Raw genomic sequence first — 14,985 nt, forward strand, 5'->3', positions numbered from 1 at the left:
GTGAACAATATTAAAGCACTCAGCACTGCATGCACCCTCATCTCTTGCTCTCAGACTTGAGGGAACAAGTCAGCTTGAATCCAATAGCAGCCCCCTCCAACAATGAGCTAATGGACTGTTGAGTGAGAGAGCTGAAAAACAAACCGGCATGACTCAGACAAGAACACCCATTCACACATCACCTTTCTTCCTTTTCTCTCTCTAAAGCAGTGGGGGGGTTGGGAGGTTTGAGCCCATCTTCATTGTGTGTGATTTGCTCAGGAAAATCAATAAACCACATACTATACAGCATAAGAGGGAGCTCGGCACAATTGCCTCATTTCTTGGGCTTTGGCGAGCGTTTTGTTTATGTACTAGGACTCAGCGCACAGCTGGTTTAAATTAGTTTAAAATGGAGACCTTAAAAAGGCACGTGAAGAGAGCATCTTCAGCACAGGGTTCCTATACATATTTCATATCCAAATGTTATTTATACCAGAAATCTGACCAGTGATCAGTCTTTAAATGTGAAACATTGAAAACTGGCAACAGTAAAGAAGAAAAGAAAAAGGGAATGAATGGATGGATGGATGGATGGATGGATATTCATGTGTTAGAAAGGCCCAGTAAAAGTTCAGACCTAAGTCAAATTGAGAATCTATAGTAAGACTTGATGGAGAACCAACAGATGAACAGAAGAGAAAATAGGGAATAAAACCTAGAAACACAAAAATCTTTTAAAAACTGTATTTTCTTCATCCATACTCATCCAGAAATGGAACAGACTAATTTCAAATTCCATACTTTTCTAGAAATGAATCTTTAAACAAATGCAAAGCATCATCCTGAATATTAAACTAATCAAGATTTGCTGCAAATTGTCAAAGCTTTCTCCTTTGCTACCAAGCTCGAGGACACGTGGCCTGTTACGGTTCGGACAATCTTGCTGACAGCAAATAGACAGACTTAGAAATGAGCCTGCAAAACATACTTTGTCACAGCATCGCTTGAGCGAAGAAAAAAAAAGAAAAAAGTGTCATAACAAAGTGTCCATGCTTTTACTTTACCGCTGTTTCAACAGAAATGTTACATTATTGGAAAAACACACAGAGTTATTGATGTTGCAGCTGGCGTTCAATCCTGGCTCTGCAACACACGTTTCTTTGTCTTTCAGCAACTCTACATATTGCACTTTAATCATCTTCTTGCACTTCTTAACGTGGAATACATCATAATGATTGTTTGTTTGCACATTGCCTTTCTTGTACTGATCAAAAATCGGAGTAAGCGCACATATGCAGACATACGTGTGGGGCAAAGACACCAAAGCGGCTGCTTCGTCAACCTGCGTAATCACACTTGCCTTTCTCCATTTCTCATCTTCTCTGGAATTAGACAAGAAAAGCAACACTGTGTGAGAGGAAGAGAGACGTGTGGATGTGTTGCACTCTCCTGAACACCCTTCTGCTTGGATTTCATGAAGCTCCTAAGAGGCATTGTTGATAGCAAGTTTGCAAACTTCCATGAGTGTTTAATCCCATTGAGGAAATAAATCCAGGACTAAAATGGGTTGATACAGTGCCTGGCAAAAGTATTCATACCCCTTTAGCTTTTTCATATTTTGTCACATAACATATTTTACTTTTTTTTGTTGGGAATTTATGTGATAAAACAACACAAACTTGTACCTCCAACTGAAACCACTTGTTTACATACACTCTATAGATGACAGACCCTTTGTTTTTCACTGTCTGATATTAAATTTGACTAAACTTTTCCTGTTTTTGATCCGTTAGCATAGCTAAAATGGTTTGTATCTGCTAAAAATAATTAAGAATAATATTTTTTCTTCAGTCAGAATTTTACACAGATTTCATTGTTATTTGCTAAAATTGATTTTTCAAGCTGTATGACTTTGGAGAGGTATTTTGGGTTTCCTGCCACAAACTTCTCACAGTAATTTGCTGAAATTTAGGCCCACTCTTCCTGACAGAACTGATGTAACTAAGTCAGACTTGTAGGGCCTAATTGCTAACAGACACTTTTTCAGCTCTTCACACAAAATTTTCTGTTGGGCTGAAATCTATTTTATGAAGTCCACCAGTCCGTCCTGCAGCAAAACACCCCAAAACATGATGCAGCCAGCTTCATACTTCTCAGTTAGGAAGGATTAGGTGAGCTCAGGCTTGCAAGCTTATCCTTCTTTCTCCAAATGTAACAATGGGCAAAAACCTCAACTTTAGTCTTATTAGACCAGAGAACATGTATCCATAATTGCAAACTGTAATCTGGCCTTTTATGGTGCTTTTGGAGTACTGGCTTCTTCTTCTGAGTGGCCTTTCAGCCTATGTTGTTACAGGACTCTGGGTAACGACATTCTCTTATCAACTTCAGCCAAGTATCTTCACAAGGTCTTTTGGTGGTGTTTATTTGCGTGATATCTCCATATTAAATCCAGAGTAGGTAAAAAATGTGTGACTTTTTGTAGTTCTATCTAGGTTTGTGACTGTAATGTGACAAAAAAAATTATAATATTACAGGGGAAGAAATACTTTTGCAAGGTATTGCAGTTCTTCACAAACTAATGAACCCTTTCCTCATTTTCTCCTTTAATAGTGTTTAGAGTAGATGGAGGGCAGTTAGCTCCCATTGCAATTGCAGCTGCACTGGAAACCAGTTTACAACATGACCTGATTCTTCCATGATACCACTGGGACGCAGGTGACATCAACACGGCCAGTGTAGAACAGATGCGTTTGAAAGGAGAAAAGAGGGGAAGATGAATGGACGACAAGAGAGAGATGGGGACCTGACCCCTGCTTCGCAAGAGAGCCACAAAACATCTGTTTGAACATGCAAAGATCCCCTTGGGAGAAAATGAGCCTCGCACATGGATGTATACACCCGCGTCTTGTGAACATACCTGCAGTCACACACCTGCGGGAAGAAGCTCCATCTTCTGCATCATAGATGCAGAGAAAGCGAACTGACAGATGCTGTAAATTTTACACCTTGTATTACCCTCCTCCTTCTCCTCCTCCCCATAAACTCGTCATTTCTTCAGAGGGGAATTGTTTCCCTTTCTTTCATCTTGCTTTTATTTGCATTTTGTTTGTGTCGTCTTCCAAGATCTGAAGCATTTTGGGATGAACCTAGTTTGTTTGAAGCCTTTTAAAAATAAATCTCTCCTGACTTCCAGCTCTAGCACAATGCCTCAATAAATGCAAAATACAACAGCTCCTGCTACATCCCATCTCCATAAATACATTTGTTTAGTAACAATGCACACACCAAAAAAGCTGCTTGCAAACGCTTGCACACTCAGATGCAGCCATGAAATAAGCAGACCACCACACGCAAAGGCCCTCACCCAACCACTGCCACAATGAAAACAGCACAAAAACAAATGCCTTTTGTCTTTGCCAAGTTTCATATCTTATATTTTGGGCAGGTTTCCATTTAAAATGCAGACAGAAAATACAGAATATTGCATATGTAGTTTAGAGGAACACATTTGTTCAGTAGTAACCAGTAATCTTCATAAAATTTAAATTATGAATCATCTATTGAGTCTGTGCATGATCATTTTTCGGTGCCGGAGCCGCCTTCAGAGTGTACAGGGTTCTAAAACGGGTTAAATCTTGGGACCTACCAGGTGCTATTGCTCAGCATCGCTCAGCTAATTTCTTCTTTATGTCATACATGTTTGAACATTCATGCATTATACACCTAACATTGCAATTATCAGAATTTACAACAATATAAAAAATAACACTAAAAATAATTAAAAATAGAAAACAATATAATACATTAATTGATCGTACATCGTAATTGATTATTTAAATATCGCGAGTGAACAAAAATGATGTACAATGACTTGCAAACGTATTCACACTCCTTTAACTTTTCAACAATTTGTCACATTTAAACCACAAACCTGAATCAATTTTCTTTGGATTTTACGTGACATTAGCATAACTGAGCATAACTGTTAGGTTCAAGAAAAATTAACTGTTTTCACTTTTATTTTTAAACAGAAGTATCTGTAAATTTTGCCGTGCATGTGCATTCAGCTCACCTGTGTCAACCATCTGCAATCACAGCAGCTATTCTTTTTGGGTGTATTCCTATCAGTTTTGCACATGCAGAGATTGAATGTTTTCCACTCTTCTTTACAAGCCTTGCCATGGATTCTCATTCAGATTTAGCTCTGGTCCATTCTAACATATGAACACCCTTTGATCTTAAGCATTCTATTGTAGCACTAGCTAAAAGGTGAACCTCAGCCTAGATGGATCCATCTTCTCATCTATACACGGATCAGCTTCCCTGTCCCCGCTGAAGAAAAGTCTCCATAAAGCATGATGTTTCCATTTCTCTATGAATCTTACATGGGTCATCTTATCTATTCACCTTGTTCCACGTTTTTGCTATATCCCCTGGATGGTTTGTGACAAACTAAAAACGGAACTTCTCCCAGCTTTCTTTTCACAATGGCCTCAACCCTCGGCCATAAAAGCCAGATTTGTTGAGAACTAATATGTGTCTTGATTCTTCCACCTGAGCTGTGGATCTCTGCAGCTTCTCCAAAGTTACCAGAGGCATGTTGGACCTTTATTAAAGCTCTCCTTCCTGGCCTGTCAGATTAGATAAAACCTTTCTTTCCCCCTGAAGGTGTGGGTGCCTCAAGCAGCTGCTTAGTTTGCTTATGCCATGGGCCGACTCTTATAGGCCCCTCTTCACGGAAGGAAGGGAACTGTACTTCTTTAATATTCTGAGTGAAAAAACTTCACCTAGCACATTTTGTAAGAGACAAATGTAGCTTACGGACAAAAAACTACAAAGAGAAAGAGTTCAATTATGCAGTATCATGAAGCCACAAATCCTGCTGAGGCTAACTGAAGAAAGTGAGTTTCACTATAACTTTATTGTCACACAGAAAAATTTATTTAATCATTTTATTCTCTAATAATTTGATACATAGCACAATACAATAGGCAAACATTTTTATTGTTAGTATTTAAGGGCATTAAAAATAAATAAAATATATTTTTCATAACGTGTAGTAGAGGCTTAGATCTCCACAATCTACCCCCCACACAATAAATCAGTGCTTTAAAATGTTGATGAAATATGTATGTCAAGAAATGTATCTGTTATAAGAAACCTTCGAGCTTGCTGGAGGAAAAACAAACATATTGAGAAGTTGTACTGCCTGAGGAGCAGGCTCCATGTAAGGCAAATGGTTTTATACCGTGCTTGCTGACAGCCCCTGAATAAAATCGCAGTTCGTTTTGGCCGCAGCAGCAGAAACCCAATGGACGTTCGGAGCAGATGCAGAGCACAATGAGAACTTGCCTGAAATAAGACAGGGGACTCTGTCAGATGAGCTGACTGACTGGTACATTTCAAGCAACGGGTAGGCTAATAGGAACACCAGGAACCCGGTTTGATAAAAGACCAAGTATGCAGCAAGGAAATTGAGCAATTAGCGAGCAGCCAAGCAGATCCCATTTTATTCCAGTATATTTTTTTCCCTTCTCTTTCTTCTCTTGTGCTAAGCAAATGCTGATTGTGAAAAAAGATTCTCTCGGCAGCTTTCTGTTTTTGTTGTCACCTTTTGTGGGGAAAGCAAAGAGCCGTTCTGAGTGCCGCTGAAGCCTGACCCACTTTATTCAGTCCAAGGTCTCCCCAGCGACTGGCGAGGAGGGGAGTGGAGACTATAGCTGTAAGCTGGTGGGTTTGGCTCAGGCTAATCCCTGGAAGTCCATTATTCTCGCCAATTCAACGAAGCCCTCACTCGGCAGAGGAGCATTAGCCTGTCTGCTAACCTGCCTCCCTGTGAAACCCACTGCCCACAGACACACACTTTAGTGAGGGGCGAGGGGCTCGCCACACCATATTAATCTCACAGTGTGTGTCTGTGTGTGCATGCAAGTGTGTGGCCAGCTGGCAGCGGGAACCAACCAAGGCAGTTTGTTTTGCAGCCCTGGATGAGCAAACTGTTTATTGACATTTTCTGTGGTTAGAGAGAAGTCACAGAGCATGGATGCATGTGTGTGCGCGAGAACAAAAATGCCCATCCAGCAGTTATAAGGGATATCTCCTTCCTCCATCCTCACTTTCTTTTTCTCCATTTTTCTCTTTTGGAAAAACTGCAGCCTTCATTGTTTCCACCATGCACCTTCTCTCCCTGCTTTTTGCTATGCAGCCTCTGTTAAAAGGTGGTATATTCCCATGTGCCACTGCTTCCTGTGTCCTCTGTCAGAGAATGTCACACACTCCTCATTTGTCATTCTTCTCAGAGCTCAGAGGATGAGCAGGAAAGGAGAGCTTGAGGTGAAAACTCAGAATTTCGTACGTGCTGACAAAAGAGGCTTATTTGTCACATGGATTTTTTTGGTTTATTTTAAATAGACCAATGAGTTCATATTAACATAGAGGCATGGAAGAAAAGAGTCAAAGACAGATTTACACATGCACACACACACATACATACACACCGCCTCTGCCTTGGCTAGTCATCTTTGTCTAATTAGGAGGCAATAATCCGCTAGAGAAGAGTCATCAAATTCAGCCAAAAACAAACACTCCGAGAGCAGAAAGGCATGTGTGCATTTCGCACCCGCGCACACACATGCATGCATTTTCACACAGCCCACTGTTACGCAAATGTCACCCTTACATAAGCACCATTAAGAGGAATACCATTAGGCAAAGAAGGAGAGGAATGTGTCTTTGTTTTGCCTTTGTTTCTGCAGATTTGTTTCAACAAAGCCATTAAACATTCATTGCCTCTACAGCAACTTGAGGTGGCTTCCCTAGCAGCGAGATAGCTAGCCACTTCAGAAGAGGCATCAAGTTAAAAATAGCTGCGTGTTCTCAATGCATAATGAATGGCCAGAGACTGCACTAACGCTAGCTCTTTCCAGGAGCGATCTGCTACGCTCCGTTTGACCATCTCTGCCCCCCTTTTCCCTCCACCGGCGTTCCAAGGGAACCACTCCCAGACAGGTGCTCCGAGCCAGACAGTATTCCCATGTAAACGCCCCCAGACCAGTTCCCCGCCACCGACAACATTCCGTTCCCGTTCACCTGATATGCTTCACTGGGAGCACAACTCAGGTCTGTCCACCTGTTAGCTTAGGTAATGGTGGACTACATTAGGGGAATACACACATGCAAACAGCATGCACCTTCCTGAGGATTATCTCACTGTGGTCAGTTTCTGCCTGGCTTGGTAAGGCTCATTTCCTGCCCAGCACCCCCTCTCTGTAGGGCGATGGCAAACACACACATTCAGACAAGCATGCACTTTCACAGCACATGCAGACGCAGCCGCCATTTCTAGTTGTGTGTGTTTTCCTCACACATACCAGGGTGTGCTTATGCAGTGCCAGACCGCCACTCTAAACTCATTTAGGTCGATTTTAATGGATGCCCAAAGCCAAGAACTTTCTCAACACCCATTAGATCCGCAGTCCTGTCTGGGATATATGGCAATTTGCAATTTCATCTTAATGTTGTTCTCCCTCCAACCAAATATCGCTTCTTTACTCTCTAAGCTCTCATCAGTTTATCCCTTTTCATTTCTTCTCCACATCTTTGACTTCCTATGCATCTCCTTTTCAGTCACTTTCTCCGCCTATTTTTTGCTGCTGTGCTTTGGATTCTCCTCGTCTCGCTATCCTTTTTTGCTTTTTTCATATGCGAGATGTCTCATTAAACAGCTTCAAAAGTCAAAGTTTGACTTTTTCTATCTCTGCTCCCATTTGCCTCTTTGTGGCTCCTTTTCCTGCCTCTCTATAAGTTTTTTTTTGCTTTCTTGCCGGCTGTGCGTACATGCTCGGCACAGGCTGAAAGAAGCGCCCCAGAACACAAAGTGTGGGTGTACGCGAACAGGAATGAGAGAAAGAGAGACTGAGGCCTGCAAGCCTCACTCTCCCACTTTGCCAGTGTCTGCCATTAGGGTGTCAGTGGCAGAGTGAATTTATTTGCTGTGCGGTTACTGGGCTAATGATTGATGTTGCCCCAGCAAACAGTAAACCAATTAGAAGGCTGATGTAACGTCATTTTAAAAGCCTCCTAATCATGTTGCTCTTGAACCTGGGACCCGGGCCTTCCCTAATGAAGATTTATACTGGATCAAAGGAGAGCCTAACGCCATTAACAATAGATTGTATTCCACCAAAAATCACATTAGGACTTCTCCTTCCACCCCACTCCCTCCCATCAGGCCTCTGCTAAATATATCTGCTGATTACAAGTGCAGATGCACAGAGAAATGGAGAAACGATGCAAAGAGCGGGAAGGGGAACCAGAGAGCCGAAGGTTGGCCCCCAATTGTTTAGGATAAATGCTCGTAATGATGAACAAAGTCATTGCTGTGAATGTTTGCCCGTGTGTTTATGTGTGCCAGGCAGGAAAACGGTGGCAAGGTGCTGATGTACGTACACAGGGCTTGGAACAACCAACAAGAGGGTGTTTAGTGATGAAAGTAAACACTCAGAGCCAGGGAAAGTTTGTCTCTGCAGCACTGATCCTCCTGCTGGCGCTTAGAATTCATCTTCCCATTACCTTTCACTTTCTGATGGATTATTAATGTCATATGCAAAATAAGAACAAGCACACCAGCTCACTGGTTTCTGTATAATACTGCAGAGGGTAAGAGTTGCTTTAACTTGCATCATTATTTTAGGTGATAGTTTAAAAAGGTGGCAGGGCGACATTTTAAAGGCAATACCTTTAAAAGTCAACTAGTTTCTATTCAGAATTGTTGTGAGAGACACAAAAAAGGTCAAGTCAAATATCATCAAATATGTGGAATGATATATACAAATACAGATTTATTTTTTTCAAATCTATCTAAATAGGTCACAGATGTTTTTAGTCAACAGTGTACTTTGTTCTACTTTGTTTCTACTTTCTACAAACTACTGGAATATTCCTTTAAGCCAGTGATGTCCAAACTTTATGCCATCTGAGCTCCAATCATCAAGTCAAAAGGGCCAATAAAAAAAAAAACTTAAATTACATAAACTAAGCCTGTTATATTCTGACTAAACAAATGAAGTAGCCACACTTTTGTATAAAAGGGATGTGAATATCATTGCAGATCCAATACTTAAACAAGTTTTGCCTGTTTGCTGTTACTAAAAGAAAGGTATCCGTTTACAACTTCTTTTGGGCTCGACTGAAAAAAAGGGAAAAAGTTAGTCTATTCTCAGCAATAAGAACAGGAATTGGGTCACTCAGTCTTTGCAAATGCTTGCAGTATTTAGCCAAGTTTAATAAATTAATTAAAAGCAGATTTGAGTGCACCAAAGTCTGCTTTGCGTAAAAGTCCCTGGATAGATGTGGTCCTAATTACTATGAAATTAAAAAGAATACAAAAAGGGCAGTTTTTAAAAGACAAATACTTTGTGTTCCTTCAAAGAAGATTTTAATTTTTCAGCAATTAAAAACAAAAAGTCTCCATCTGCATGAACCACCTTTGCTGGCCATTTTTGCGTCATTCTTGAAGTCCAGCTGGGTGGAAGGAGTGGGGGACACACAAAATCTGTCCAGGGGCCGAAACTGGCCCCCAAGCGTGTGAGTCTGTTTGCTTTGGCTAACATTAGCTTTCTACCTGCTAAGTAGTAAGCACAAGCTAGTGCTAGCTATGTTTAACATTAACATGACCAAAGAACTGGTCACAAAGTCACTAAATACAGGCCAAGAAGCTGTATTTATTTTTACTGGGTTTTCATGCAATTGTTTGAAGCATTTGTTTTAGCTTTACTAATTTAACAAGTCTATTTTACACTTATAAACTGAGTATGAAGATTGTTATTTAAATTTAAATGTTTAATTAGATTATTTTAAAGGCTAAAGATAAAATTTGTGCATTTTAACTAAAATATAATTTGTACATTATTCAGCTTATAGGTTATTAATATTAAAAATGTTTGGGGTTGAGAATCTAACCCACTGCGATGGGTCAGTCCCGGATGTATTAAATCAACCCAGTGTTGGATCGGTGCAATGAAAAGTAAAGAACATCTGATGGTGTTTCCAATGGTACTTTGTGGGAACTCTTAGGTAGAAGTAGAGGTACTAATCTCAAACATGAGAACTTGACAAGATTCACTGACTCAACCCTGAACTTGGTTAGTTAAATAAAAACAAAACAACAAAAAAACTGGATTGTTTTCAACATTAACGTTTTCAGCTTGTATCTCTACAACGTTCTTCTATATGGGTTCAGTGAATTATTAGGAGTGCATATTTTCAACTGAACATTATAATTTTTTTTATTTATTTTCCAATGTTCTACTGATCTCATTTACACTTAACCGAGTTTTATACCACACACAAACTACGTTTATGTGTGGTAAAATTTCATTTGTGCTGTTATATTTAATGGCTCTCATTCAAATGTGCTCTTCTCCTAACCAAAAATATCCTCTGCTTTTCTAAATTGTAAAACTGTTCCACTGTGACGTCATTGTCTTCTCTTGGGGTGCGCTTGTTTTGCTCAAACACTGTTTCGAGAACTTCTTGACTGAAAGTTACTGATATTTGATTGAATTAAACTTCCACATTTACAAAACAATACAAACACAGTTCTGTTTATTTTTCTGCAATTCAAACACATGCTGACATCAGCAGAATGCGAAAACAACACAAACTAAAAGCAATGATTAGCTTTGTATTTTTGCAGAATACGTTAAATAAAATCATAAGATGAAGGTATTGCAGGGACCCGGGATTTGGATAAGATTTGAATGCAAACACCAAACATACAGAATGAACAGATAAAAATGTGGTTGACTCGAACACTTGCTTACCCGTGGAGGAGGACTGAGCCCGGAGTAGGTACGAGTCATCTCGGTGGGGCTCTAGGTGAGAGTGAGTGGAGTTTTTCTCCAGCAGGGGAACCTGGCATTCCCTGATGGGTGGGGACGGACCGGGGGAGGGGTGGTGAGGTGCAGACGAGGAGGACGGAAGGGACGGTGGGAGCAGGGTGGAGGAGGAGGTTGGAGGGAGTGGGCGACCTGGAGGATGAAGGGACAGGAAGAGAGGAAGATGTTAGACAAAACAGATGACTGACAGTGATACAAGGGTTGGTTTAAAGAGGCAAAATGAGATGTGGACATTTTTCATGAGTAAAAGGCAGAATCCTTTAAAGGGTCAGTTCATCAAAAATTACTGAAAGTAATTTCCACCCATTAAAATAGCATTTGTGTTAGTTTAAAGATGAATATCAAAGGAGAGGTGGGAGAAAAGCTTGTTTTATTTCTTTCCAAGTGAATTCATTCTAAGAGGTACAAAATTCCTATTGCAACCAATTAGTCAGACTATTTACTAATGCTTGGCTCAATTCAGAGATTTTCAATGTGAACCCAAAGCAAACCTTTTATTTTTGGATCTACAAGAGAAAATTAAATGTAGTAACAAGAATTTCACTGCAGCTTTTATTAGACAAAGTTAGTCAATGAACCTGTAAGCAAACTTGCTTCCTTGAGACTTTTTTAGCAGCAATATGAAGCAGGCTTCAAACAGAAATTGTCAGGTTTTTCAAAGGCACTACCAGTCTTCGATTCTTCCCTCTGCTGAGCCAATGGCAAACCAATGTCATTGGTATTTTCTTCACATTTATATGGATATATTGTATTTTTTAAAGAAATAAACAGCACCAAGTCCTTATTTTTTGACTATAAATATAACCGACTCCTACGTAGATGGGACCATGGGCAAGCACTGTTTCTGCTACCCAAACCATAATTTTACCCAACATTCTGTGCAACTTTCAATTTACAACAAGATCCACAAATCAATTCAACCTGGAAAGAGTCACGAAGAGAACACAGGGATGCAATTAGAAAAGTTTATTAGTGAATATTTATATCTTTGGCGCTTGGATCCCAGTGGAAGACGTGAATGCTGAGAATGACATGCGTTTGAATGAACATCTTAGGGTTAGATTTAAAGATGTCTTCCCCCCGGGATCCTGGTGGTGGAGTGGAGGCCTGAGGAGATTAGGAAAGAGTTTGGAAGTCAAATGGTGGTGATGGGGTGGAGGAGGGTCTAAGTTCAGCTGCAGAACAGAGGGTTCCATGGATGAAGATCTTTTAAAGCGGAGCCTTGAAGGATGATTGGCCGGGAAGAGATGCAGACTTCACGCTGATTGGTGGAGCAGAGCCGCATGGAGGAGTAATTAGACGAAGCTGGAGGTGATGGTGAGTCTTCCATGTTGAATTTTCGTTTAAACTCCATTAGGTCTGCTGGTCCATTGCTCTGTTGTCACTACACTTTCTCCCATTTGTATTTCCCGGTTTGTTAAAACTGTTAGCAGAAATATTTTTTGTTTGTCAATACTTTTTTTTTCCCGAGTTGATCTGATTTTAAATAATAAATAAATAAAAACACCACTACGCATGATTTCCCTTAAATGTCCCCCTACATTTTCCCATGGTACTGCAAGCATGAGCTGCCTACTCTGTCAAATTTTACACAGTCCTGTTTCATCACTAATGGTGGTAAAGGATTGTTCAGGAGGGCCTACATCTATTGTTCAATCGTCCTCTACGTGGCTAAGACAAAAGAAAGTTAACAGTCAATTCTTTAAATAGTTGGAGCCATGGGATGCATGGACACAATCAGGTTGTCCCATCCACCAGAGAGAGGGGAGAAGGATGGAGACAATTCACACTACTCTCCAAAGGTTTGAAATCAAGGACAAAGACAAATCTAATAAATTCTATTTAGAGACAGCTCAAAATATAGAATAATTATGGCTGCCATATTTGCAGCTCAATCAATCAACAATATGGTAAGAATGAGGCCACCGAGTCCAGCGAATCCACTGAAGGACTTGGGTTATTAGAGCCACTAATTAGGTAGCCGACCAAAGACTTTGTATTTTCTATCTTCTGCTGATTCTACAGTCAAAATTAGCGCCTGAGGTGCCAGTAACACTATTTTCTATGTAATATATTTACAAACTACCTTGTTTTAACTTTAAAATTTCAATAAGTTTTGCATGATTGTTTTCTTTTTTCTTTTGCACGTGAATAACTCACCTGAAAAACCATTTTTTTTCCTGCAAACTTTTTTCTTCTAGTCAAGCAAAACCAGTCAGAAAAGCGGCGTCCAATACAAAAGTTGCTGAATTTGAGTGTAATTGTTTTTGCTGATACTCCTGTTTTTGTCTATTGAAACTTTCTCAGAATATGAAATTGTAATGATTTAAATCTGACAGCATTCCCTGTGCCATCGCTAAATATTGACAGAAGTGACAGAAGTCAGAATCTGCAAAGGGCCGTAATAGATGGCAGACTTCTTTAGGTGACTGTGCAATAGTGCTCACATCAGGGAAGAGGTACCTGGTTGGAGTAAGGGAGGAGAATCAATGCAGATATCATCTAAGACTCAAAACCGTTTGGGCGATTTTGTTGGTTAACTTGCCCTCTTGTCCTGCATCAAAATGATAGACATAAATCACTGTAATATCTACACGTGTGAGTCTCTGTGTCCTTCTGGCTCTGTGGAGAACTTTTGGATAGGAACACAGGCAGACCGGTGCTTCTGTCCGAGCTGCTCCACCTTGGAGCTTTGCATTGCAGAAACCAGAGCCAGGATCGATTCACAGCCCCACGCTAACTGCACCCCAGAGAGACGCCGGCCTTGTCTTCTGTTTAGGTATGTGCGCGTGTGCCTTGGTGTGTGTGTGTGTGTATACGGTCAATCTCATCAGAGCAAACAGAGAAAAATGGATAAACAGTGGCAAAGCAAACACTGCAAGCTGACAGGAGGGAAAAGGAGACGGAAAAGGGAGGGACGGTAGGAGACGGATGAGGAGGTGTGAAGACGTTAAGGTCACAGGGGTATCTAAGGGAATAGAGACTAAAACGGAGATATAGAGATGTGAAAAATCAAAGAGACAAGGCAAAAGAAAAGAAAAGAAAATAAGAGGACAGTCTAGAGGATACACTATATTGCCAGAAGTATGGTAAGGCTCACTTTAATCCATAAATGAAGAGTTTAATTTCTCAACACCAAACTTGCTCATCTATATCTTTATGGGCCTTTCATTGAACTCTGGTGCATATTCATGCATGGACTGGCCATCCCCAACCTGTTCACACCGCGGCAAGAGCACGAAGTTGTTAAAAAGGTCTAGGTATGCTGAAAGTTTTAAGAGTTCCTTTATCTGAACTAAAGGCCAAACCCTTCCCTGAATAACAAACACCCACCATAATCCTCCCTCCACCAAACGTGGCACAATATAGTCAAACAGCCAAACCTAGACTTGCCTATTAGAATTCCAACAGGAAAGAGTGACTCGTCACTCCAGGGAACACATCTCTACTGCTTTAAAGTCCCATGGTTGCATTACACCACTGGACAACTTTGTACTGCATTTTCTGATGTAAAGTTTGGATGGCTGGTTGTCTAGACCTAATCTGAAAGACATGGGAAGTTTAAAGAGGTGTAGGTACTCCCTCTGCAGAAAGTTGATTCCTGCAAGCTGTGCACCTTAGAATGAACTTCAAAAGGTTCACCACTTCGTTGCAATGTTGCTTTTGTTTTCAGCTGCTTTCACTTTGTTATAAAACTACTAACAATTATTTAATATTTAGTAATTCATAATTTGACTTTTTCCCAGGTAGCATCCTATTGAGGCTCTTGAATTCACTGAGGCGGTCTGCATGCCTCGGTGCTGGATTTTATGCACCTGTGTTCATGGAAGTCATTGGAACACTTTAATTCAATGATTTGGATGGGTTTCCAAATACGTCTGGCTACTTGCAAGAAGAAAAGCATTGGAGGAAGCAATAAGACCAGGCTGACCAATGAGAAATGAGGAAAATAATGAATAAGCCATGGACAAGCATGGAGAAAATTTGATCACTCAGTTCTCAAATGATGTTGGGAAAGGATTCTAGCTATTTACATATTTCACATGGCCTGTAATAGGGCTATTGGTGACAGCAGGCAGTGAAAAATGCCTCTGTTTAAGAC

At 40.5% G+C, this 14,985-nt stretch overlaps 1 protein-coding gene across 3 annotated transcripts in view; it reads right to left on the reverse strand.

The window, feature by feature from the left end:
* Positions 1-14,985, reverse strand: part of tenm2a (teneurin transmembrane protein 2a) — a 152,301-nt gene that overhangs the window by 79,148 nt on the left and 58,168 nt on the right. For 2 of the 3 annotated variants that reach the window (XM_047353471.1, XM_047353470.1), the window contains exon 2: positions 10,809-11,015. The exons of the other annotated variant lie outside the window; for it this stretch is intronic. In XM_047353471.1, coding sequence (XP_047209427.1) covers positions 10,809-11,015 — 207 coding nt within the window. The remainder of the gene's footprint in view (positions 1-10,808; positions 11,016-14,985) is intronic. 3 annotated transcript variants of the gene reach the window in all.

Source organism: Girardinichthys multiradiatus, chromosome 23 (genome assembly GCF_021462225.1).
Source record: "Girardinichthys multiradiatus isolate DD_20200921_A chromosome 23, DD_fGirMul_XY1, whole genome shotgun sequence".
Lineage (NCBI taxonomy): Eukaryota > Metazoa > Chordata > Actinopteri > Cyprinodontiformes > Goodeidae > Girardinichthys > Girardinichthys multiradiatus.